The sequence below is a fragment of the Salmo salar genome, chromosome 02 (genome assembly GCF_965601325.2).
Source record: "Salmo salar chromosome 02, fSalSal1, whole genome shotgun sequence".
NCBI lineage: Eukaryota > Metazoa > Chordata > Actinopteri > Salmoniformes > Salmonidae > Salmo > Salmo salar.
Genome location: NC_138292.1, coordinates 25,075,481 through 25,102,029, shown reverse-complemented (window position 1 = coordinate 25,102,029; position 26,549 = coordinate 25,075,481). Strand labels below are relative to the sequence as shown.

General features: G+C 42.6%; 4 protein-coding genes across 4 annotated transcripts; all 4 read right to left on the bottom strand.

Moving 5' to 3' along the window:
- Window positions 1–1,330: 1,330 nt before the first annotated feature.
- Window positions 1,331–4,393, bottom strand: apoa2 (apolipoprotein A-II). The gene is made up of 4 exons (XM_014155616.3): window positions 4,178–4,393; window positions 3,876–3,920; window positions 2,571–2,799; window positions 1,331–1,869 (listed from the first exon to the last, which is right to left on the bottom strand). Exons 2-4 carry the CDS (start codon window positions 3,916–3,918, stop codon window positions 1,710–1,712), a joined length of 432 nt encoding a protein of 143 aa, XP_014011091.1. The 5' UTR covers window positions 3,919–3,920; window positions 4,178–4,393; the 3' UTR covers window positions 1,331–1,709.
- A 1,063-nt stretch (window positions 4,394–5,456) lies between these two features.
- LOC145860391 (uncharacterized) lies at window positions 5,457–6,800 on the bottom strand. Its single transcript, XM_082961193.1, has 4 exons — window positions 6,651–6,800; window positions 6,332–6,377; window positions 6,114–6,198; window positions 5,457–5,995 (listed from the first exon to the last, which is right to left on the bottom strand). Exons 2-4 carry the CDS (start codon window positions 6,375–6,377, stop codon window positions 5,821–5,823), a joined length of 306 nt encoding a protein of 101 aa, XP_082817319.1. The 5' UTR covers window positions 6,651–6,800; the 3' UTR covers window positions 5,457–5,820.
- Window positions 6,801–9,555: 2,755 nt separating this feature from the next.
- Window positions 9,556–11,561, bottom strand: LOC106577511 (apolipoprotein C-I). Its single transcript, XM_014155604.3, has 4 exons — window positions 11,360–11,561; window positions 10,563–10,629; window positions 10,007–10,148; window positions 9,556–9,885 (listed from the first exon to the last, which is right to left on the bottom strand). Exons 2-4 carry the CDS (start codon window positions 10,615–10,617, stop codon window positions 9,819–9,821), a joined length of 264 nt encoding a protein of 87 aa, XP_014011079.1. The 5' UTR covers window positions 10,618–10,629; window positions 11,360–11,561; the 3' UTR covers window positions 9,556–9,818.
- A 6,390-nt stretch (window positions 11,562–17,951) lies between these two features.
- apoeb (apolipoprotein Eb) lies at window positions 17,952–21,947 on the bottom strand. The gene is made up of 5 exons (XM_014155590.3): window positions 21,832–21,947; window positions 21,168–21,233; window positions 20,314–20,467; window positions 18,932–19,219; window positions 17,952–18,827 (listed from the first exon to the last, which is right to left on the bottom strand). The coding sequence occupies exons 2-5, from the start codon at window positions 21,208–21,210 to the stop codon at window positions 18,485–18,487; spliced, it is 828 nt and encodes a 275-aa protein (XP_014011065.1). The 5' UTR covers window positions 21,211–21,233; window positions 21,832–21,947; the 3' UTR covers window positions 17,952–18,484.
- Between the last annotated feature and the right edge of the window lie 4,602 nt (window positions 21,948–26,549).

Genomic DNA, 26,549 nt, shown 5'->3' with positions numbered 1-26,549 from the left:
AAGGATTAGCAATTCAATTAGTATAATTATTAACTGCGTAGTGATTCCTTTTGTCTTCCCGCCTGTTCTCAGTCCATAACCACTTCCCTTTGGCCACCAAGCCGTCACATCGGCTTAGCCCACTAGGGAACCTCCCCTATCATTTCCTTGTAACCATGTCTACTGTGTTGTTTGTTTATGCATGTCTGTGATTATTTAGTTAATTAGTAAATAAATTATTAAGCCAATTGGTGTATGGATCATTCATAGTAAAGGCTGGGTTCGTGCAGATAACCAACAATTTACGACGTTTGGAATGAGACTAACGTGAGGTAAAGAATAATTCATTAACTACAAGACTAATTCATCATATATTAAAATATCTGAAGAGTTATATTAGGAAAATTATAACTTTGTAATCTGAAGATTTACCTTGTGGCCCAACTTCCTAGTTAATTACATTTATGTGATTAGTTTAATCACGTAATAATAATTACAGAGAATTAATTTGATAAAATAATTTGCTAAATAAAGAATAAAGAATTAATTTGATAAAATAATTTGATAATTTGATAAAATAAGTCTTCACTTTCAATGATGCACGACACTGTTCTCATCTGTGTAACGCTTGGACGTCGTGGGTGTGGAGTCAGGCGCAGGAAGCAGAAGCGTTTAGTACAGTGCTTTTATTACGCACAACCAACAGGGCGTATCAAAATACAAACTCCCAAAAAACACAATCCACTACACAACACACAGTGTAAATGAAAGAAACAAGCCCGCACACAGAACAGGTGGGGAGACGGGCTTAAATGCTCATCTAATAACTTCATCGAAAACAGGTGCAACAAATAAAGGCATAACCAACAGAAAAGGGAAAAAGGGATCGGTGGCAGCTAGTAGGCCGGTGACGATGACCGCCGAGCGCCACCCGAACAGGGAGAGGAGTCACCCTCGGCAGGAGTCGTGACAATCTGTTCTGTCATGTTCTGTCCTGTTCTGTTGTCAGTCAAAACAAGTGACGGGCTACAGCTTTAATCACTTGATGCTTATTTTAATGAATTCCAAGAAACACCTGTTTTTATAGGTTATTATTGTGTATTCACCATGTTACCATGTAACTCTTAAATAATGAATAATGTTAATAATAAGTACATAACTGGTCATTTCTTTACCCTAAAATAAAGTGCTACCGTAACTTCTTAATAATAAACAATTAAGCAGTTTGATCAACATTTCTCACTTGTGGTACTTAAAGAAAAATCTGGTTCATGATATTATTATTCCTATAGATGAGTAAAAAAAATGTTCGGACCCTAATTAAACATGATGCACAAGTATCAGTCGAGAGTTTCAACTTTCAGATCTTTATTGAACACAAACACACACACACACACACACACACAAACTCCTGTGAGAGTATCAAACACGTAGTTATATACATGCACAATGTTGGATGAATGTTAAAGCTCTTGCGAGATGTCAATCTTCCTATCTACCATGCTTTGACTTTTGTTTCCCTTGAACAGTCATGTCTAGAAAAGTGTTGACATAGAAAACGGGAGGGGATGCGTTTTGCATTGTGCATTTCTCTTCTCAATCACCTTCAGGTATTTCCCCCCTCTAGCATTTAATACATGTATCAGAAGCACAGCTAAAGCAGAGCCAAGCCCTGTGTGGAAAGGTACAAGCGTGTGGGGTGGTCCGTTGTGACGGAGGCTATCTAGGGCTCAATCCTCGGCAGGCAGGACTTTGTCGAGGTAAACCTTGATGGAGGTGATGGCCTCATCCAGGTAGGTGCCAACATGGGGGCGCACATAGTGTCCGTACAGACCCAGGCCGGCCATACGGGCCTTGTCCACCAAGGGTGCTGCTTCCTGGACCAGACCACTGGACAACACACACACAGAGACAGGAGGAGATGTCAGTGATGTTATAGGTTAACAGCCATCCTATGTGTCCCAGACCTGGGTTAAAATACATGTGTTTTTGAGTGTTTTTTTTATTTTATTTTTACATCTGTGTATTTGAGTATTCTGAAATACACAGCCCAAAATAAGTACTTTTATTTTAGTATTTGAATGGTTATTTGAGAAAACTAAAACAAGTAGTCTTCCAAATTGTATTTGAAAGCATTTCAAATACCTGGGTTAAATGCATGGGAACGTATCTGAGCCAGTGTATTTAAGTATTTTCAAATACTTTCCAAGTGTATTTCCAACTATTTGTTTTTTCAAATAAAGATGATCTGAAAACTTGTTTTGAAATGTAGTGAAATGTAATTGAAATACCTGAAATGGTATTTTAAGTTCTGATGTGTCCACTGGTTAATAGAGAATGGTAAAATATCTAGTTAACATGTTGATGGGCATGAAGGGCCAATATCTAAGATCCTATAATCATTTGAAATCCTATTTCAAAGTTATGGGCAGATAGACAGAAGAACTGACAGTAAATCAGACAGACGGATAGACAGACAAACAAGCAGGACAACAGGACATCGACAGACTGACAGACTGACAGACTGACTCAGTGCAGGGTCTGGATTGACGCAACAAGTTAACTTGGTTGTGTCGCGGTGGGGCACTCACCTTCCGATCTTGACAGCGCTCAGGAATTTGGGGTTGCCCTGCAGCTCCTCGATGTAGTCTTTGGCAGCCTGGCCCTGGCCCTCGCCCAGGCTCTCAGTCATAGGCCCCACAGCAGCCTGCACCTTGCTGTAGGCGTTCATCAGCCTCTTGTAGAACACAGACTTCATGGCCTCATACTTCTCCACCAGCTCCTTGTCTGGCTCTGGTACTTCACACAGGCACACAGAGACTGGAGGGGAGACAGGGAAGAGATAGTATTTATTAATTCATTGCACATGCTTGACTTGATTGACTGCTGTTAAACAGTATCTAAAACCACTGGACTAACTATAGCCACAAAATAGCCCTAATATACTCAAATGCTTCGCATAATCAGGCAGTGTGTGTGAGTAAGGTTGATTTAGTGTCTGTGTCTGTGTAATGGAGGTAGTTCGGTCACTTGGTTTGATCGCTCTCATGATGAGTAAACTCGGCTGAAATAACCACAGGCCATTTCAACCTGACATCTGAGGTCTCTCTTATCCCTGCAGATTGTGTAGCAGTGGGTTCTGATGCCCATAGTGCCACTGCTCAACGTGGTCGGTCTATCACCTCCACAAGTCCATCACAGTTCAAAGCCTATCACCTCTCAGATAAACATACAACTAACTAACTGTGCTATGCATTCCTGTTGATGACATATTCTCTCACTGTCACTGACATGTTCACAGCTGCAGGTCAAAGGTGGCTATTACCTTCTGTTGTAGAAACGGCTGGAATGAACGCTATATGTCCATTTTCATAAATGTTGGTCAATTTGCTTTTATTGTTTAAAGACATTATGGAAGAGATTGGTGTGTTTTTTCACTATCTAATCATGGCATGGGGTTGTTCAATGACAGCCATGTCTTTGTTTAAAATATCACGAGGGTTTCATTTCAGAGACAAATAATCATGTTTTTTAGCAAAATGTTATATATCCACCTCTCTCACAGAAATAAGTTGTATTACAGCTAGGTTTTACACAGTCAAATGTGACAAATAGCTACATGTTTTATAAAGAACTGTACAAATGATACATTTGTGACATCAATATACAGTATTTACAGGACACGAACCTTCCATTCCAGCTAAACAATGGATATATAGCATTTTTGCCAAAAAAATACATTTCATACACATCTAAAACCTATGAATTAAACATTTGAGAACAGTAAACAATATTTTACACACACATGAAGGTACCTATAAGCATTCATTTCTGATGAAAAAACACATATCTGGTTTGAGTTCTGCAGGGTGTGTGTTGCAGGTTCGAGGTCTTACCTTGGAGTGCAAGCACTAAGGCTAATGCCAATTTTCCGTTCATTTCTGAAAGAAAAAAACAAACACAATAAGAATTTATATGCATTATTTAGATGAAGTTAAATGCAATGCCTGTCTATTTATTAGACTAGAAATCACACCACTCTGATCAGGCATCAATGAAACTATAATGGATACGAAAGGAAGATGCATCTTAAAATACATGAGAAAATAAATAATTCATACATTTATATTTTTAGAGATACTAGAGCATTGAAATAATATATGTAGAAAAGTTGAGAAGAGAGAGAGAAAAAGACAACCTGTTGTAGTGTGTGTACAGATCCCAGTGAATTAAATGTCTCCTTTGGTGGCTGAGTTGTCTGTAAAGCAATCTGGACAAGTAGACACCATGATATAGTGAGGAGAGTAAACGAACGTCATCTAATGAGTATGCACACAGGTACGCACGCACACGCACGCACACACACCCACGCACCAGACACACCAGAGCCCACTGTACCTATAGGACAAACATCCACACACTCGTTTGCCTAAACAAAGTCCATTGCACTTGAGACAGGTGATGCAATGCATCCAGATTATCACTTGGATTCGTTTTTGAAATCTATTTATGCTGCAATGCCCTATTCTGCATATGTAGGAAAGCCTAAATTGTCCTCCAAAACGTTTGCATATCAGTGCATGAATGAGATTTTTTTTTGAATGAATGATCATGTTAAGCATTTTAACTGTGTCTGACAGTTTTCCATAATTGATTTGTCAACATTTGTGTGGAACATAAACCAGTATGTTTGACTTCCTCTATGTAACTCATTGAAATCTGTATTCTTGCACACATTCAGAATTCACAAACTCAACAACAAAACACTCTTTACAATGTCTAACAAAAAAGTATCTCAACGGTTTATTCACGCTAAGGTCCATTCTCGCTGTCTATTTGAATGTGTTTCATGTATCCCAGTTAGTCAGACTATGGTTTTGATTGAATTAAACAGGGCCCTGAGTATGTTGACTGTGTTCCAGGATCGATGTCTGCAGTCCACACAGTGACACCCGAGAGAAACGGCCTGCAGGTCACACACATCTCCCCTCCAGCCAGACACACCTGCTGAACCTTGTATCTCAACTGTCAACTCTCACCTAGAAAACACTCCGATTTCAACACAGTCTGTAGCTATCACTCCCATCACTGATGTCTCTGTCTGTCTGTCTGTCTGTCTGTCTGTCTGTCTGTCTGTCTGTCTGTCTGTCTGTCTGTCTGTCTGTCTGTCTGTCTGTCTGTCTGTCTGTCTGTCTGTCTGTCTGTCTGTCTGTCTGTCTGTCTGTCTGTCTGTCTGTCTGTCTGTCCTGTCTGTCTGTCTGTCTGTCTGTCTGTCTGTCTGTCTGTCTGTCTGTCTGTCTGTCTGTCTGTCTCATTCTTTCTCTCCCTCTTTGTCATTCCCTGTTGCTTTCTCTCTTCCTCTCTCTGCCATTCTAAAATCTATTCTCAGTCTCTCTCAGCTTTCTACTTCATTCAGTTCGCGAGGAGTGTAGACCGTGTCAAGGGAAAGTTTATGAAAAGGCACAACACTATAATGATACAATTAAATGTTTTCATTTTATTTAGTGTTAATTCATTTTGGTGGTTCACAATAGTTAATTGACTCACTTAGATGCAATATGTGAGCCTAACGGTATGATTACTGATAAACTCTATGGCAGTTTTAAAACTATCACAACCCTTGTGCTGAGGTTAATGAAACACTAGTAAACGGGTGTCCTCATTCACCGGCCAAATCATACAGCAGTGTTCACGCGCTCTTCTAAAACATTGTAACACAAATGTCCTAGTTGTAATCCCTAGTGCATATGAACATAGAATCAGTCCTAGTACCACCTTGCATGAGTATATGTGTTGGCAGTGAGCTGGGTGGGTGTTCGTCTGCCTTAGATTCAGGTGCCATTAGATGGGTCTGTACTGGTCCATCTTCTCCTTGACTCTGTCCCAGAAGGAACTGGTGGAGGCTGAGGCCCAGTCCATGTAGGGAACAGCCACTGGTTTGATGTGGTCTTCGTAGTACGCACCAGCAAAGGCCCGCACCACCTCTCTTATTCTCTGGGCTTTAACTTTGGCTGCCCTGTAAGACACACACACAAGAATAAATCAGTTGGAAGCAGCATCTACTGAGTGCATACCTTTTACCTTTTTCCTTAAAACGGCATGGTCGGCCATGGTGACTGTGTGTCTGTTTGTACCTGTATGCCTCTGTTGCCCGCTGCAGAAGCCCCTCAGAGTCAGAGTCGCCTGGGGCTGGCGTCTGGGCCACTATGGACACACATGCTATGGAGGAGAGAGGTTACAGTAGGTTACAGTAGGATGAAAACCATACTCAAAATACTACCAGTCCATGTCAACAGTTCAATGGAGGATAGTCTAGATAGACAATAAAAAATGTTGAAATGCACGGCCACACCTTGAATAAGCAAGAGGAGAGCAACTAGCATCAGTTTCCCTTGCATCTGTCATAGAAACAGAATGGGAAGATTTGGCTAAAATACACATCTCACTTAGAAAAGAGATATTACATATAATGAAATTATTCAATAAACAGTACATTATATTTTTCATCACCCCAAACAAAACTAATCATACATTCAAATGATAGATCACTGATATGTATATATATTTCTGTAATCAACATTATCACACATAACGGCTGGCCTCCAGTATAAATACAGCTAGAAACTACACAATTCAAAGTAACTGAAATAGCATTTTAGGGAGCACTTTACCTTAGTGTTTGTTCTCAGTATTGTCCAATCTGTGTAGTGGAATCAAGTCACTTTATTTGAATTAGAGGACTTCTCGCAGTGCTTTTACTTGGTTACATGTGTACATTGTTCTTGTTTTGGTGACCACTGACTGATGGTCTGTTTTTGGGTGGGAAGTGGTGGACTGATTGGATTGGCTTGGATGATCAGTGAGTCAGTCGTAAGTAGTCCAGTGGTTCGATACTCTTTATTTATTTAATTTTTGAGAAAAGATTTTCTGGGTATACTGCAAAAACCGAAATGTAAGCAAGCTGAAATATCTTTTATTTAGTGATAATTCCCTTTAGATTATATATAAAAAACATTTACCAAGATAAATTATCTAACGTCATTGGAAGATAATTTTGCTTATTTTAACCGAAAAAAGGGTTAACACAAAACATCTTGAAATAAGATAAATGACGTGTCAGCTGCTGCAGTATCAATTTCTGCCCAAAAGAAACACTAACTTCTAGCAACACATTTAAAAAAGAAACACTAACTCCTAGCAACACATTTAAAAAAGAAACACTAACTCCTAGCAACACATTTAAAAAAGAAACACTAACTCCTAGCAACACATTTAAAAAAGAAACACTAACTCCTAGCAACACATTTAAAAAAGAAACACTAACTCCTAGCAACACATTTAAAAAAGCCTCTCATGTTAAACTTTCATCCTTGCATTTGCCAAAAGGTTACATTAATCTCTCATAATGTTTTCAATTTCAACATTGTCTGGATAGCTGCCCAAAGTTTCTGTGTTAAAGATGAGTGGACATGTTGGCTTGTAAGTATTCACACCAGGTCTTTATATCTCTGTGCTCCAGATATATCTATTAAGAAGACAGCAGGTCAATGAAATAGAGTCCATTTCAGAATACCTATCTCTCTCTCTCTCTCTCTTTCTCTCTCTCTCTCTCTTTCTCTCTCTTTCTCTCTCTCTCTCTCTCTCTCTTTCTCTCTCTTTCTCTCTTTCTCTCTCTTCTCTCTCTCTCTCTCTCTCTCTCTCTCTCTCTCTCTTTCTCTCTCTTTCTCTCTCTCTCTCTCTCTTTCTCTCTCTCTCTCTCTCTCTTTCTCTCTCTCTCTCTCTCTCTCTCTCTCTCTCTCTCTCTCTCTCTCTTTCTCTCTCTCTGCAATACATCAGTTTCAGGCACAATGCTGAATGACACACTGATACATGACCAACTGTGGATGTCATTTTCAAATCTTGTTTTCCCACTATTGCTTAAGATGAAGGAACACTGACCCTGTGGTATACTATAACCAAAGCTTTGTCATATGTGCCCTGGTGACACTGATTTTAGCTCATTTATAGGGTTACATGTGTGCACTATTTACAATTGTACATATTTTTGAACTAAGAATATATCTAAACTGATTTAATGACTGTACTTTTTTAAATGTCTTTCCTGTCTATCTTGTGGATTTGGTGTACTCATTCTCTGGGTAGAAACTGGTTGAGCAAATGTTAATTCATTTGATCTCTTTATGTGGATTTGTACCCTCAGACAAAAAAAAATCTTCATGTATACACATATTTGCTGGAACAGTTGGTAGAGCATGGTGTTTGCAACGCCAGGGTTGTGGGTTCGATTCCCACGGGGGGCCAGCAAAAAAAAATGTATGAAATTGTATGAAATGTATGCATTCACTACTGTAAGTCTCTCTGGATAAGAGCGTCTGCTAAATGACTAAAATGTAAATGTAAAATGTACCGTCTGACCCTTGACCTCTGGTCAAACACAGGAGCAGATCCCAGTAAACAGGGACAGCATAGTAATCATTAACTCAGGATAAACAGTGACTTTAGCCCGGGCCTTGTGAAATGGAGGACCAGCAGCAAGTGTAGTGCTCCCAATTGCCCTTTGGTGTCTGCTATTGACATAGATCGATAGACCACTATCTCTCACAGAACACTCTCTGCTATTAATTCATTCAGCAGAATGATTTGACCGGGTTAGTATCTCTCAGTAAAGCTATTGATGTGTGGATATCCAGAGTGATACATTATATCCAGAGCATCAAAGTATGTCTGTTGTATTGCATTACAGAGCGTTCATTGTTAAGGAGAGCTCAATAACATCATAAATCCAGAGTCCATTTGTGATTGTGACACAAGTTTGTGTCTTTTTTAGGGGAAGCATATCTTAGCACAGGAACATGAAGTTTCAAGAGATTGAACATTGTTTATAGAGATACTTTTCAGGGCTGCACACAACCAACATGTTGAATGGAAGAAAGTGGCCATTGGCAGACACTTGTCTTACTGCTGAATCTCAGTTAGAGAAGTGTCTGGGCAAAATGTGAAATGACATGTGTTGCAGACTGCTTTTAAGTATAGTATCTTTCAGTCAGAATGCACTGATTTTTTCTCTGGCCACCATGATGGTGTTTTTAACCCCTGTGTCATACTGGTCAGCTGACCATTCACTTTGACCACATTAACATCCTACACCTGTCCCACAATGCATCATAAACAGAGACGAAGTGAATGTTTGGTCTTTCTGCACTGTTTTTTTATACATGTTATGCATACTGTCTGTATTATGCGTACAGGTCTTCATGTCTTTATATCCTTATAAAGCCGTGCTTCTACATCTGCATGTCTTGCTGTTTGGGGTTTTAGGCTGGGTTTCTGTATAGCACTTTGTGACATCGGCTGATGTAAAAAGGGCTTTATATATCAATTTCATTGATTGATTGATGTGCCCCTCATATATTAGTTGAAGAGACACATGTCAAATCAAAATCAATGTCGATCAAACTCATTGTTCAGAATAACATCTAACTTGTCATTGCCTGGACTCATTGGGTCTCTTTAAAAATGAACAGGTTGACTTCTTACTGTAGCAAATCAAATGCATAATATAACAACCCACAAATATAGTTTTATCACAAAGGTATCTTTATTGTTCAGCTCATTGTGTTCCAGGTTATTAAAGCCAGCCATGTTTATTAAAGCAAGCCGTAACAATTACACAGAGATGACATCGGTCTCTTCACAGAGGGGGGATATAACCTTGGTGTCTGTTGGCACAAGGCACGTGTCAGCGTCATAGCAACCGCGTCACCAGGTAAGACAGAGCAAGAAGCGTGATGGGGGTGTGGGGGGTCTTAGACAGGCAGGGTCTGAGGTGTACAGGCTTACTACTGCTTGGGGAAGGTCTCGTCGATCTTGGCCTTCATCTTGTCCAACTGCTCAGTGAACCAGGTCCTGGAGACGGAGAGACAGACACACAGTGAGTCATTTCACTCTTTCATTATTTCATAGTACTAATGTAGATCTCCAATTCATTTCATGTTGGGTTATGTTTTGGGGGGGGGGGGGCGTGTACCTGGTTTTGGTGACGAACTCGCTGTCTCCAATCTTTTCAACTATGTCCTTGGTCTTGACTGTCAGGTCATCACTTAGCTCCTTCATCTGATTGCCGAAGTTGGTGAAATGCTCCTCAATGGTCTTCTCAGTCTCTTCAGCCTCTGTAGAGAGAGAGAAATGAGTCAGGGTTAGAACTATGAACAGAGAACTGGAAATAGTCAGGAAAATGGGGAGAAAGAGGGTTTCATCATGAAGATAGAACGGTGGAGAGAGAGAGAGATGGTACACGTGTGTTCATAATAATACATTTGTATTGTGTATTTGAGGTCAGACTTAGGCATTTAGTTGTAATGGATTTGTATCGACTGTTATCAAGCGTATTTGTGTGTGAGGCTGTGTGAGTGTGTACATGCATGTGCATGTACACGTGTTTGTGTGATAGAGAAACATCACACACGTGTCACCAGTGATAATGCATTAGTATTGACGCCAGTATTGAAGCAGGTGAAGGAGCAACGGTAATGACTAGATAGAGTTAGAGTGTAATGGCTGCCTAATAGGGTAGGGCTTCATACCTGTGTGTGCGGCGAACACAAGCATCAACACGGCAATGGCAATGGACAGTTTCATCTTGACTGTTGGCTGCAAGCGAAAGACAAATTTAGTAACAAAACACCCTGCCTTTAATATCCTCCATCATAAAAAGGTTTGCATGATGAGTTAGTTATGAGTTAAACAAAATCGAAGCGTTATGCTGTCAGGGCTTCATCAGGAGTTGTGCTAAACAAGTGAAAATGATCAAAAGCTGTTATGTGTTATAGCTGAAACCGTTCAGCTGCACGTGTGGCTAGTGAAAGAGCGCGCCCGTGCGGTCAGCACAGTGGACAGCTCCCTTTGCGTTCTCTAGCCATCACACATCTTCGATTGGTGGCTTTAAATTAGCAAGAAAAAAAAACTTACATTTTACATTTTAGATTAAACTTGACCTGCATTTGATTAAATTAGTAGACTAACATAAAAATGTATTATTTTAATATCTGTCCTGAGCATTGGATGGCGCTCAGAAACAGAAGGTAGGCTGGATGTCTTTCCCGCTTGTATAAACTACACCTAGATGTCGGCACAATACCGCAAAAGGATTTTGAGAGACTGGTATAGATTTATGGAAAATTTGGGGTATAAAATAAACAACTGCATTGGCGGCATTCTCGTGCATTTATTTATAGTAAATAAACTGATGAAGCAAAGTCGCAGATATACCGGCCTATGTGTTGGCTCAGATAAGAGAAAACACATGCAAAGAAAGACATTTGAAGTAATAACAATGAAATGAAGTCTCTAGAAATGCCAGTGAAAGGTAGGTTAATCTTACCTGTTTTCCCGTCTCAGAGAGAAAATAACCCGAGTGTGTCTGACAGACTGACGGAGTCCCTCTATATATCCCAGGACGCTGACGTAATCAGTAGTCACCACTTCTGACCTATGGTGACCCCTCATCGCCCAATGAAGCACTTGCCAAGAGTGGCCTACTCCCACCTTCTCCTCCAGATTAACCAACACTCCCCCATCTCCCTTTTTCAGAGAGCCCAGCTGAGGTATGGTCCATGTCCTGTCTAGTTTCAAACCACACTTATTTAATCAGATTTTGTGGGAATGTATTTATTTGACTGTATCTGTAATTCACAGTCTGATCTGGGGGGGGGGGGGGGTTCTCAACCTGCCTTAGGTTTTATATTGTGATATTAATTCGTCATAAAATATCCATTGTAAATCATCAGACTGTGAGAGCACAAAGATACAGACCTAAAGTGGACTATGACCATAAACTAGATCATAAGATACTTATACTACTGAGGTAAGATATTGATACAGTTCTGCAGTGGCATCACTAAACAGCACTGCATTGACTCTGGTGCTCAGTGCAGATCTGTCTCTGAGTCCACCAGACCAGTCCATTTAGGGCTCTATTCAATCCGTAGCACTGAAGATCTGCGACCGATAATTAAAGGCAGTGTTCCCACCGTTGTGTTGACTGCATTCAATGACCTTTGCATTTTAAAGCAGATCTTCTGGCGATCTTAGTCTTTTTGGCAAGGCAAGTATTTGGGCCATCCTTCCCTCCTCCCTTCCCTGAAGTCATCCCTGTTCTGACTTTGAATAGATGAAAGCTGTGTGATGGAATCCTTATTGACACCTATCAATTTCATAATATATAAATTAGGCCTTTAACATGTGCGCTTCTTCCCCTCTGATCTACTTTCAATCCCATTGCCCTTCACTGACCTCACACACAGATCTGTGTTATCAGGGGTTATCATGGGATACAGCATGCACAGTATCATATTTGTCCACTGTTATGTAAATCTGATAGAAGTCCATTATATTAGTGCTCCTCCGTGCTGTCTCCAACAGAGAGAAGCTGGGGTCAACAAACCTCTACTGTACTGGAATAGCCTATACGTAACTCCACGTCCAAGAACTACAAAGTCTGAAAAGTCTATGTCACCTTCTTCTTTTTTGTGGTTGTCAGTGTGTGTGTGTGTGTGTGCGTGTGCGTGTGCGTGTGCGTGTGCGTGTGCGTGTGCGTGTGTGTGTGTGTGTGTGTGTGTGTGTGTGTGTGTGTGTGTGTGTGTGTGTGTGTGTGTGTGTGTGCGTGCGTGTGCGTGTGTGTGCGTGCGTGTGCGTGTGCGTGTGCGTGTGTGTGTGTGTGTGTGTGTGTGTGTGTGTGTGTGTGTGTGTGTGTGTGTGTGTGTGTGTGTGTGTGCGTGCGTGTGCGTGTGTGTGCGTGCGTGTGCGTGTGCGTGTGCGTGTGCGTGTGTGTGTGTGTGTGTGTGCGTGTGCGTGTGTGTGTGTGTGTGTCATGTTTGGTACAGGGGTTTGGTGTAAATAATCACATGGACACAACTCGGAAAACACCAGATTTGTTGCACTATTCTTAAAATAGGGAAGTAAGTCTAGAAGGTTATTCTCTGTGTTGGGGCATACAGCGGTAGTGGACTACAGTTTGTTGAACTATAGTAACCTCTCATTAGTGCTGGAGGGGTATGTATGTTTTCCTCATTGCAGCACTTCCCTCTTTACACCCAGCCCTCTGCTGCCCACAGCAGGGTGCCCATTTGGTGCTGATGGCTTTAGCCATATGAAACCCTATTATGATGCAGAGATGACCATTGTCTTGCACCTCTTAATCACACAGTAGCCATTCCTCACCTGTGGCAGAGTGTGTGAGTCTTTGTGTGATGCATGAGGCATGAACGTGCATGTCTCACTCGCTCATGAATTGCAATAACAAGCCGCCTGATAAAAGACTTCCCCCCCTTCTTTTGCCAAAGGGCTCCTGTGGTGAATGGTTTGTGTTCCAGCACCAAGATGGGGGAAGAGGGGGGAGGAAGGGTAGTAAGAGGTAAAATCTCTGTGGGGGAGTTGTCGGGGGTTACTGTCGGTTTTGCTATGCCAACACTTGCTAGCTGGAGCCCTTTGTTGCTTCAGCCGGAGCCAGAGACACCCAGGAGCTGCAGTATAGTATGTGAGAAGAAGTGCTGACTGGCAGAATGCTTGTGGTTTTCCTGTTTTCTCTTTGGCTAGACCGTTGCAAATACATCCAGGGTTTAATATAGTGTAGGACACTTCACCCAAACACGGCCTTCCAGTAAAGGAGGAACAGAAACAAATTGTGACTCAATAACTTGCTCACTCACTTTCCAATGAACTCAGAGGTTGTTATTAGGAGTGTGACCTGATTTAGGGGAGAGGTCATTGTAGTCATCGTTGCTCTTCATGTCTTCTCATTGAATACAAGGTCACATACTTGAAATGGTATGCTACTTTTTATGGTTAGGGTTGAGTGGGGGTGGTTTACGAGACACAGTTATTGCTTGCATGGAGTATTTTTTCTACCGTTTTTTCCCTGGTTAATAAAGGATGTGTGAGCACATTTTAAGGTGCTTGTGTTCATATTTATAGACTTGATCACGAAACGGTGCTTCAACTTCAAAAATAAAGACGGCCATAGTGCTATTGTATACAGTGAGAATTATCTTTGTTTAGTTTATTAAAACTACCATTAACAACAACACTAAAGTATTGTAGGTGTAAGTGCTTTTTGCAGTAGGGGATTGGTGGAGCAGAGAGGAGGGATAAGTGGTGGCCTTCACTGCCTGGCTTCCTGCCTAAATGTTTACTTGCTGGCCTCTATCCTACGCTTCAGAGGCAAACTTTGTGACGCACACTTTCTGTTAACTACACTCAAAAAACTCCATGTTTTGTTTGCTCTGACAGAATACCTTACTATTACTGTGTGTTTCTGGTGTTTACATGTTCTTTTAAACACGATTTATCCAGGTATAAACCTAAAATCTCTTAGATAAAATCTATTTTGCAACACAGACTGGGTCCAAGATAGCAGCAGGGTCAGCGACATTACAAGTCAAATTGCAAAAATTAAAAACTAACTGTAAATCCATCAAAAGCAATTATCATAGCATTTGTGTACCTATGCACCTGTGTGTGTGTGTGTACCTTCGTGCACGTCTGTGTATCTTAGACGGGAGAGAAGGGTGGAATATCTATAAACATACAGTTGAAGTCGGAAGTTTACATACACTTAGGTTGGAGTCATTAAAACTCGTTTTTCAACCACTCCACAAATTTCTTGTTAACAAACTATACTTTTGGCAAGTCAGTTAGGACATCTACTTTGTGCATGACACAAGTAATTTTTCCAACAATTGTTTACAGACAGATTATTTCACTTATAATTCACTGTATCACAATTCCAGTGGGTCAGAAGTTTACATACAGTAAGTTGACTGTGCATTTAAACAGCTTGGAAAATTCCAGAAAATGATGTCATGGCTTTAGAAGCTTCTGATAGGCTAATTGACATCATTTGAGTCAGTTGGAGGTGTACCTGTGGATGTATTTCAAGGCCTACCTTCAAACTCAGTGCCTCTTTGCTTGACATCATGGGAAAAGGAAAAGAAATCAGCCAAGACCTCAGAAAAGAATTGTAGACCTCCAAAAGTCTGGTTCATCCTTGGGAGCAATTTCCAAATGCCTGAAGGTACCATGTTCATCTGTACAAACAATAGTATGCAAGTATAAACACCATGGGACCACACAGTCGTTATACTGCTCAGGAAGGAGACGTGTTCTGTCTCCTAGAGATGAACGTACTTTGTTGCGAAAAGTGCAAATCAATCCCAGAACAACAGCAAAAGACTTTGTGAAGATGCTGGAGGAAACAGGTACAAAAGTATCTATCCACAGTAAAACAAGTCATATATCGACATAACCTGAAAGGCCGCTCATCAAGGAAGAAGCCATTGCCCCAAAACCGCCATAAAAAAGCCAGACTTCGGTTTGCAACTGCACATGGGAACAAATATCGTACTTTTGGAGAACTGTCCTCTGGTCAACCGTGAAGCACGGGGGTGGCAGCATCATGTAGTGGGTGTGCTTTGCTGCAGGAGGGACTGGTGCACTTCACAAAATAGATGGCATCATAAGGAAGGGAAATTATGTGGATATATTGAAGCAACATCTCAAGACATCAGTCAGGAAGTTAAAGCTTGGTCGCAAATGGGTCTTCCAAATGGACAATGACCCCAAGCGTACTTCCAAAGTTGTGGCAAAATGGCTTAAGGACAACAAAGTTAAGGTATTGGAGTGGCCATCACAAAGCCCTGACTTCAACCCTATAGAACATTTGTGGGGAGAACTGAAAAAGTGTGTTCGAGCATGGACGCCTACAAACCTGACTCAGTTACACCAGCTCTGTCAGGAGGAATGGGACAAAATTCACCCAACTTATTGTGGGACGCTTGTGGAAGGCTACCCGAAACGTTTGATCCAAGTTAAACAATTTAAAGGCAATGCCACCAGATACTAATTGAGTGTATGTAAACTTCTGACCCATTGGGAATGTGATGAAAGAAATAAAAGCTGAAATAAATCATTCTCTCTACTATTATTCTGACATTTCACATTCTTAAAATAAAGTGGTGATCCTAACTGACCTAATACAGGGAATTTTTACTTGGATTAAATGTCAGGAATTGTGAAAAACTGACTTTAAATGTATTTGGCTAAGGTCTATGTAAACTTCCGAATTCAACTGTAGTAGATGAAAACACAAACATGGTTCCTGAAACCTGCTGGGATAACGAGAAAGGAATGTGAGAGCAGATCCCGACAAGCCAGGACCGGGGAAGCAGGGAGAGAGGGAGGGAGGTACGGAAGGAGGGAGGAAAGGGGACAAAAGAGAAAGAAAGACCTGCAGGGCAGGAGGGGGCGGAAGGCCCTTTAGTGTTTGGTCAATCAAGCACCATCTGTACAGATTAGGAGATGAATTGACAGTGTGTGTGGAGAGGTGTGTATGGGTGGTGGGGGAGGGTTCTAAAAGAAAATGTGAAAGGGGGATGTGGGTTAGGGAGAAGGATAGGTACCCTGAAAAAAGGCCTTACTGAAAATCATCAGACATTTCCCTTGTATAAGTTATCCCTATAAATGTATGTAACAGCAGCCTGAAGAAAGTGTATTATAAGGAACATGTGTGTGTTAATGAGTGTACAGGTAGTAGAGAACTGCCTACAGAGGGTTTAGGGTTGGTGTTTCGGGGTCAAAGACATGGGATCTGGGGATGGGAAAAGATGAAAGAAAAGAAGACATTCTGTCCAACCTATTTCTGGAGCCTCCAGAAGTGATGTTACGTGACATTATAACCTAATGTAGATCTCAATTCAACTTACATTGTGGTTTATATAGACCAACACTGAATTATTGTACGTCAGGGGTCTCCAACCCTATTCCCAGAGAGCTACCCTCCTGTAGGTTTTCACTCCAACCCTATTCCCAGAGACCTACCCTCCTGTAGGTTTTCACTCCAACCCTGTTCCCAGAGAGCTACCCTCCTTTAGGTTTTCACTCCAACCCTGTTCCCAGAGAGCTACCCTCCTGTAGGTTTTCACTCCAACCCTGTTCCCAGAGAGCTACCCTCCTGTAGGTTTTCACTCCAACCCTGTTCCCAGAGAGCTACCCTCCTGTAGGTTTTCACTCCAACCCTATTCCCAGAGAGCTACCCTCCTTTAGGTTTTCACTCCAACCCTGTTCCCAGAGAGCTACCCTCCTGTAGGTTTTCACTCCAACCCTGTTCCCAGAGAGCTACCCTCCTGTAGGTTTTCACTCCAACCCTGTTCCAGAGAGTTATCCTCCTGTAGGTTTTCACTCCAACCCTGTTCCCAGAGAGCTACCCTCCTGTAGGTTTTCTCTCCAACCCTGTTCCAGAGAGTTATCCTCCTGTAGGTTTTCTCTCCAACCCTGTTCCCAGAGAGCTACCCTCCTGTAGGTTTTCTCTCCAACCCCAGCTGTAACTAACCTGGTTCAGCTTATCATTATTATCAGAACATGGTGCATGATAGAGGGAATTTATAAATGATTTGTTTTGTGTGTTCATCAACCAAAAATTGTAAGATGAAGATCCGTCTATTCAGCTATATTAACTACCTCATTTGTCATTGTAACTAAAAAATAAAGAAATGTCAAAGTTGAAAAAAGTTGATAAAGGTTTGACAAGAAAAGAACACACTGACAATTGAGCAACAAGCATATTTTATTTACGCAGCGCTGGGTAGCACACTGCAGTCAGCCAGACAGCCAGTCAGCCAGACAGCCAGTCAGCCAGACAGCCAGTCAGCCAGTCAGCCAGACCAACAGTGTACTATAGTGAGCAGCAGGGCGTGTTACATTGTGAAGTGGCAGAGACACTCTGGCCAAACTGAAAAATTACAGACAGGTAGTATATGGACCCTGTGAAGTATACCTTTAAGTTTCATTGTCATATTCGCATCATAATACAGTCATAGTAAATACACTTCTATATGAATCACAACAAATACAGAGCCTACAGAGCAGGTGTAGATACAGCATCATAGACAAGCAAGGCATGGAGTGGTTCTGCTCCTTTGGTTCTGGACAGACTGATGCTAGTACTGGAGATAAGCCCAGTCTTAATTCAGTGCAGTTATTGAAATGAAGGACAGGGACAGCGCTGGAATGGGCCAGAGACAATTTGGCTCACGATTGTTAGATACTGTTTCAACCCCCCTTGTATCCCATATAGCAGCCTTAGAAACCTGATGCAGATTAGTAGAACAATTTGGAGGAGACATCTAGAGCACTTATAACGAGGAAGACAAGCAAAGCAAGTTAAAAACAATGACCTCTTGTGTGTTTGAACAGGCCTGAACAGACATAAAGGACTGTGTTTGTCTGCTCAAGACCCCTTCAAAGCTCTATCATCCTCACCCCTCTCTCTCTATCAACCCCCCTCAACCAAAACACACAGTGCCAACACAGCATCAGTAACACTTAACTCCCTCCTCCTCTCTGTGGTAGCTAGGTGAATGGTGGCACAGTGCTTCACCACCCCACCCCTACTTAAACAGGGGTGCAGTGGCGGGACACCAGTCCTCCAAACCCCTCCCTCCCCTGGGTCCATTTAGACAGTGCTCTCCTTGACTTTGTCCATGGCGGTCTGGAGCTGCTCACGGATCTTGGCGGCGTAGGGGGCGATCAGGCTGCTGAGCTCATCGATCTTGCCCTCCAGGGTGGTGCGCAGGTCCTCGGCGGTGGCCTCCAGCTGCTCGCGCATGCCTTCGGCCTGGGTGGAGACCTGCTGGCTCAGGTCCTGGGCCTGGTTCTTCAGAAGGTCAGTGAAGCTGCCCAGCCTCCGGATGGTGGTGTCGTGGGCCTGACTCACAAAGGGCTCCACACGCTCCTTCACGAGATCCATGTTCTGGGAGGTACGGGACTGGATTTCACCCAGGTAGGTGGCCACGGTGCTGGGTGGGAGAGGCAGAGGGGGTTAGCATCACTTGGAAGACATATTATTTTATGTTGGAAATCAAGCCGTTACAGTACATTAGCTGTTGCCATCTATACTCACTTGCGGATCTCCTCGGTGTCCTTGTTAAGGCGTTTCTTCAGTTTGCGGGTGTAGGTGTTGGCACGGTTTTGGACATCATCAGCATTCTGCTCCATCATGGTCCTGAGCTCTCCCAGGTACTGTGTGCTGCGCTCCTTGGCGTCAACCATGTCGGTCTGGAGCTTGGTGGTCAGAAGCTGCAGGTCCTGGCCCAGCAGGGCGACTGTGTCCTGGGCGTAGGGGCCCAACTTGGTCTGGATGTCCTCCTTGTACACGGTCAGCTCAGCCATGGTGTCAGTGATCAGGGTGCTGCGGAGAGGGAGGCATGGTCAGAGATGGTCATAAAGTGGGTAGAGGGAGGCATGGTCAGAGATGGTCATAAAGTGGGTAGAGGGAGGCATGGTCAGAGATGGTCATAAAGTGAGGAGAGGAAGGCATGGTCAGAGATGGTCATAAAGTGGGTAGAGGGAGACATGGTCAGAGATGGTCATAAAGTGGGTAGAGGGAGGCATGGTCAGAGATGGTCATAAAGTGGGTAGAGGGAGGCATGGTCAGAGATGGTCATAAAGTGGGTAGAGGAAGGCATGGTCAGAGATGGTCATAAAGTGAGGAGAGGAAGGCATGGTCAGAGATGGTCATAAAGTGGGTAGAGGGAGGCATGGTCAGAGATGGTCATAAAGTGGGTAGAGGGAGGCATGGTCAGAGATGGTCATAAAGTGGGTAGAGGGAGGCATGGTCAGAGATGGTCATAAAGTGGGTAGAGGAAGGCATGGTCAGAGATGGTCATAAAGTGAGGAGAGGAAGGCATGGTCAGAGATGGTCATAAAGTGGGTAGAGGGAGACATGGTCAGAGATGGTCATAAAGTGGGTAGAGGGAGGCATGGTCAGAGATGGTCATAAAGTGGGTAGAGGGAGGCATGGTCAGAGATGGTCATAAAGTGGGTAGAGGAAGGCATGGTCAGAGATGGTCATAAAGTGAGGAGAGGAAGGCATGGTCAGAGATGGTCATAAAGTGGGTAGAGGGAGGCATGGTCAGAGATGGTCATAAAGTGAGGAGAGGGAGACATGGCCAGTGACATAAGGGGACATAGGGGTACAGGGGGGAGGACGGAGGAGAGAGGGGAAAGAGGGGAGGCATCGTCTGGGAAATTGGGAGACACAGGGGTACAGGGGGGAGGATGGGGGAGAGAGGGGAAAGAGGGGACGCATGGTCAGGGACATAGGGGGACACAGGGTACAGAGGGGAGGACAGGGGAGAGAGGGGAGGCATGGTCAGGGACACAGGGGGGAGGACGGGGGAGAGAGGGGAAAGCAGGGAGGCATGGTCAGGGACAGTCACACAGCACAAGGTGATAATGAGAGCGATGAAGCAGAATGAAATAGTATTACAATGCTCCACTCACTCGAGTTCTCTGCTGAGCTGGGAGGCCTTGAGGTTCTCCACCAGTCCGTCGGCTCTGCTGTTGATCTCAGACACGTAGGTCCAGAAGCGCTCAACGTTCTCCTCCCAGTGGTTCTGGAGGGCCTCTGCCTGGCGCACGGCGCGGGCATGGCAGCCTGCAGAGGGACACAGAGAGCTCTGAGGTGAGGTTTCCATAATATACACCATCAGGGGGGTTAAATCCAGTCTGGTAATGAGTGTGGAGCCTTGGTACAGTATGAAGCCTAATTATACAAGCGTTACAGTATTGTAAGAGTATATCCTAAAAGACTGATTCCAGCAAGGAGTCAGTAAATGCATTCATGCACATTCAGTTGACTAATATTAAATATATATACTGTATATACAGTTGACTAATATTAAATATATATACTGTATATACAGTTGACTAATACTAAATATATATACTGTATATACAGTTGACTAATACTAAATATATATACTGTATATACAGTTGACTAATACTAAATATATATACTGTATATACAGTGCCTTGCACTGGATTTCTTCACATTTTATTATGTTACAACGTGGCATTAAAATGTATTTCATTGTCATTTTTTTTTGTCAGCAATCTACTCAAAATACTCTGTAATGTCAAAGTAGAAGAACAATTCTAACATTTTTTAAAAGATTAATAAACCATTTATAACAAAATTATAGTCATTAATTGTAATGAATTACAATTAAATCCATTGTAATCCCACTTTGTAACACAATAAAATGTGAAGAAATTCAAGGGGTATGAATACTTTTGCAAGGCACTGTATATATTGATAACAGTGTCAAAAGGGAACCGTGTAAACCCAGGTTTACCAGAGATGACTGCCAGAGCAAGGATTATTGCCACCGCCTTCATGATTGATTGACAGACAGATACACCTATGAAAACAGACATAGACCCATGTCAGACAGTGGTTGTCTATCAAAGCTATAGAAAACAAATACAACAATATACAAAGATACAATGGTAATACATTGGAAGAATTGGCAGAATATTTTTTTTTAGAAAGTAGAATATTACTCTGAGCCAATAGAACAAATAGGAAAAATAACCTTTCATGGACGCTAATTGTCCATAACTGTACTCACTGAGCTCTTCTAGAATAGCAACTAAACTAGTTCTATGCAATTAAACGTTTCAGATTAAACTTTAAATCCAGTCACTATGCTATAAACTAATAAGGTATTGTAGTTTCCCCTACAAACAATCTATTTTTAACAGTTTTACCATACATTTGGTCTGGTTAATCTGCACACTACAGTCAGAAGATGAATTACTTGCTTTTCAATGCCAATGTGTAGGCTACAGTAGCCTAACCTAATGCAATAATTTATAAGTAGTCTCTATTTCGGTATCAAATCTAGCCTACTTTATGAGATGCTTTATATTTCTACTAAAAACAAGCTATTTCACTCATGACTAAAGCGCGTTTGTAGATTATATGGTGCCCATTAGTCGTCACCACTCCTCACTCACCTAAGAAATCCAGTTCTTTCCGTGCTCTTGGGACAGTTCGCCGGGATTTTTATACTGTCCTGGGACTGCCGCGCGCCTGTAGCTGGAGAGCGCGTGCATGTGATGATGTGTGGCTCAGCTCATGGTTCGTTCCACACGATGTGACACTCCGCGTTCGAAGTTCTCATCTCAGCGTTGTTGTTGGCTGTATGGTGATTGTGCAGTATATAGTTTATGATGTACGTCAACGAAAATAGCCTGTGCTTCTATGAAAAAACCTGTAGGCTATTTGAAACAAAGAAACTCGTTTGAAGAACTCTTAGATGTGATTGTGGCTCATTCAGTTTGTTTATAAATTTCCTTCTTGGTCTTTGGCTTTTTCACGTGTATTTTATGTAATCCGAATTGGCAATACAATTCAATGTTAAATGTCTCAGAGAACAATTATTTGGCCAGTTATAATCTACTGCTGGCGCCAGGAATGTGTAAATAGGCTATCCTTGTCAGGCAGCTCCAATGGTCTTCAATCAGTTTATTTCAACTGACTACACCCTCCACTCAGTATCAGTCTTCATTCATTTACATTGGGCTATTTGAATCCATGATGGTCACCAATCAAATTAATTTGAAAGGCACTGTCTCCATAATGACCAGACTGGGTAAGTAGTCTACATGAATGAAATTGGACCCATGGAACATCTTAATTTATTTTATTTAACTAGGCAAGTCAGTTAAGAACAAATTTGTATTTACAATGGCAGCCTACCTGGGGAACAGTGGGTTAACTGCCTTGTTGTTCAGGGGCAGAACAACAGATTTTTACCTTGTCAGCTCAGAGATTCGATCCAGAAACCATTCAGTTACTGGCCCAATGCTCTAACCACTAGGCTACCTGCCACCCCGGCAGGTATCTTCTACCAGAATTACATGAATAATACCATTCACTATTTACAACTAGGATCAGTCATTTACAGTGCCTTCAGAAAGTATTCACACCCCTTTTCCACATTTTGTTGTGTTACAGCCTGAATATAAAATGTATTAAATGTAGATTTTTTTGTCATAATGTAAAAGTGGAATAATGTTTTTCAAAATGTGTACAAATTAATTAAAAATGAAAACTGAAATGTCTTGAGTCAGTAAGTATTCAACCCCTTTTTTTATGGAAAGCCTAAATAAGTTCAGGAGTAAAAATGTGCTTAACAAGTCACATAAGTCGCATGGCTCACTTAGCGTGCAATAATAGTGTTTAACATGACTTTAGAATGACGTTAAACACATCTATGTACCCCAAACGTACAATTATCTGTAAAGTACCTCATTCGAGCAGTTAATTTCAAACACACATTCAACCACAAAGACCAGGGATGTTTTCCAATGCCTCGCAAAGAAGGGCACCTATTGGTAGATGGGTAAAAATAAGAAAGCAGACTTTGAATATCCATTTGAGCATGGTGAAGTTATTGATTACACTTTGGATGGTGTATCAATACACCCAGTCACTACAAAGATACAGGCGTCCTTCCTAACTCAGTTGCCGGAGAGGAAGGAAACCGCTCAGGGATTTCACCATGAGGCCAATGGTGATGTTAAACAGTTACAGTTTAATGGCTGTGATAAGAGAAAAATGAGGATGAATCAACTACTTTGTAGTTACTCCACAATACTAACCTAATTGACAGAGGGAAAAGAAGGAAGCCTGTACAGAATAAAAATATTCCAAAACATGCATCATGTTTGCAACAAGGCACTAAAGTAATACTGCAAAACATTTGGCAAAGCAATTCACTTTTTGTCCTGAATGCAAAGTGTTATGTTTGGGGAAAATCCAATACAACACATTACTGAGTACCACTCTCCATATTTTCAAGCATAGTCGTGGCTGCATTATGTTATGGGTAGGCTTGTAATCGTTAAGGACTGGGGAGTTTTTCAGGATAAAAAAATTACAGAATGGCGCTAAGCACAGACCTGAAAATAATCAACCAATTTGACAGAGCTTCAAGAGTTTTGAAAAGAATAATGGGCAAATGTTGCACAATCCAGGGGTGAAAAGCTCTTAGAGACTTACCCAGAAAGACTCACAGCTTTAATCTCTGCCAAAGGTGTTTCTACAAAGTATTGAATCAGGGGTAGGAATACTTATGTAAATTAGATATCTGTATTTAATTAAATACATTTGCAAAAATTTTAAAACATGTTTTAACTTTTTGTCTTTATGGGGTATTGTGTGTAAATGGGTGAGAGAAAAATATAATCCATTTTGCATTCATTTTGAACACAAAATGTGGAATAAGTTAAGGGTTATGAAAACTCTCTGAAGGCACTGTAACTGTTAACATCTGTTATTTCCTCAAAACAATAACTCCCCAGGCTAACAGGGATCAGTGCAAAACAAGGAGTGGGAGATACTGCTGTGCTCAGGGACATGTCAGGGCTTGGGGATAGAGATGGGGTGCAGTAGGAAGGATTATGAGTGGGCGGTAGAGAGAGTGGCGTGAGGGGCAACAAAGAGTTTAGTTGGGATAGGCATGTCCAATGAGGGAAATGTTTTTTTTTCCTCAACCGGGGTAAAAGGAGATACTGTAGAAAATGTGCATATTATAACCTCAATATACCTCTCAAGATAAGGATTTGACAGAGATAGCTTTATTGTTCAAAGCCTGTAAGGAACTGAGACAATGACAAAAATACAGTGCTGACTCCAGAGCCATATGAGTTCAAATCACACCCACATTTAGCTCTAATTCTCCTTTTTGTGAGGTCTCGTCACAGTTTATGTATTGTTGGACAGCGAGGTTAGAGCTTTGGGCCAGTAACCGAAAAGTCACTGATTCGAATACCAGAGCCGACAAGGTGAAATATCTCTCTGTGCCCTTGAGCAAGGCACTTAACCCGAATTGCTCCAGAGGCACTGTACAATGGTGACCCTGGCCATGACCACACTCCCTGCAGGTATCTCAGGGGGAGTTGGGATATGCAACAAAGAATTCCATTACACTTTATAAACAGACCATTGTTTACAACAGGACAAATATAAGCATCCCTCAAATTATATTCTTAGGGTTGGTGCAGTTAGTGAGTTTAATGACAAGGAACATGAACGATACAAAACAAGAGAAGCTTCTAACATGGAAACAAACAATATTGCTTGGATGGTGATAACAAAGGAGTGCTAGATAAATGGGAAGTAATCAGGTTAGTGATGGAGTCCAGGTTTGCCTCATGATGGGGCGCAGGTGTGTGTAATGAGGGTTGCCAGGTGTGCGTAATGAGGTTTTGCCAAGACCGGTGGTTAGTAGACCGGCAACGTCAAGCACCTGAGATGGGGAGTGGGGGGGTGGCATCAGCCAGGGGACTAGGAAACACCGGCCTGAGGTGGGAAACATGAGAAGATAATGAGATCTGGTAGTTAGTGGGGAGTTGTAACTTGTAAGTTACCTCGTTGACCCTCCAGAGGACCTTGAGCGGTCCCACAAACCGGGGACTCAGCTTTTTACAGGGCAGGCGGTGCGGGATGTTTCTGGTGGAGAGCCAGAAGCGATCACCAGGATGGAACACAGGAGCCTCACTGTGGTGGAATCGCTGGAATCTCACATGGGCATCGTTCCATACCTCTTCTGTGCGCCTGAACCACTCGTCCACCGCAGGAGCTTCGTTCTGGCTCGGAGTCCACGGAGCCAGGGCCGGCTGATATCCCAGAACACACTGGAAGGGAGTCAGCCCGGTAGAGGAGTGTTGCAATGAATTCTGAGTGTATTCAGCCCAAGGAAGGAGTCGGGCCCACTCCCAGTGACTCTTCAGGAACCTACTCAGCTCCTGGTTCATCCTCTCACAAGCCCGTTAGATTGAGGCCGGAAGTGAGGCTGACTGTGACACCCCATCTCCTCCATGAAAGCCTTCCATACACGTGATGTAAATTGGGGGCACAAATCGGAGACAATATCCTCCAGAAGGCCATACTGCCAGAAGACCTGCTGGAACAGTGCCCCAGCTACCTGGAGAGCGGTAGGGAGACCAGAGAGCAATAAAACGGTAGGATTTGGAGAATCGGTCCACAGCAACCATAAAAGTGGTGAAACCATCAGACAGGGGAAGATCAGTAACAAAATCTAGCAACAGATGGGTCCAAGGCCACTGAGGCACAGAGAGGGGTGGAGTTTCTCCCATAGCGTTCCGGGAGACTTGGTTTGGGCTCATATGGAGCAGGAGTTGACATAGTGGGTGACGTCCTGCGCCAAGGTGGGCCACCAGTACTTAACAGAGATAGACTGAGTGGTGCTGGTGGGTGTCCATCGGCAAGGGATGTGTGCACCCAGGTCAAAAGCCGATCCCTTACCTCCGTGGGAATGTAGGTGCTCTCCGGAGGACAGGTAGCTGGTGCAGGTTCCCTCTCCAGAGCCTGGTGGATGTCCAGGTCTATGTTTCAGAGAACGGGGGCAACGATTCCAGAGGGCGGTATGATGGGACCACTTCAGCCGCCTTGCTGTCCATATGTACTCCAAGTTCCGATGGTCGGTGATCATGAGAAACGGGTCCGTGGTGCCCGCCAGCCAGTGTCTCCACTGCCAACTTCACCGCCAGGAGCTCCCGATCAACGACGTCATAGTTCCTCTCTGCAGGGGAAAGTGTTTTAGAGTAGTATGCTCATGGATAGAGTTTTTGTGGATTACCTTGATAGTGACAGGACAGCCCCCAAGCTCACTTCTGAGGCGTCCACCTCCACCACGAAGGGCAGC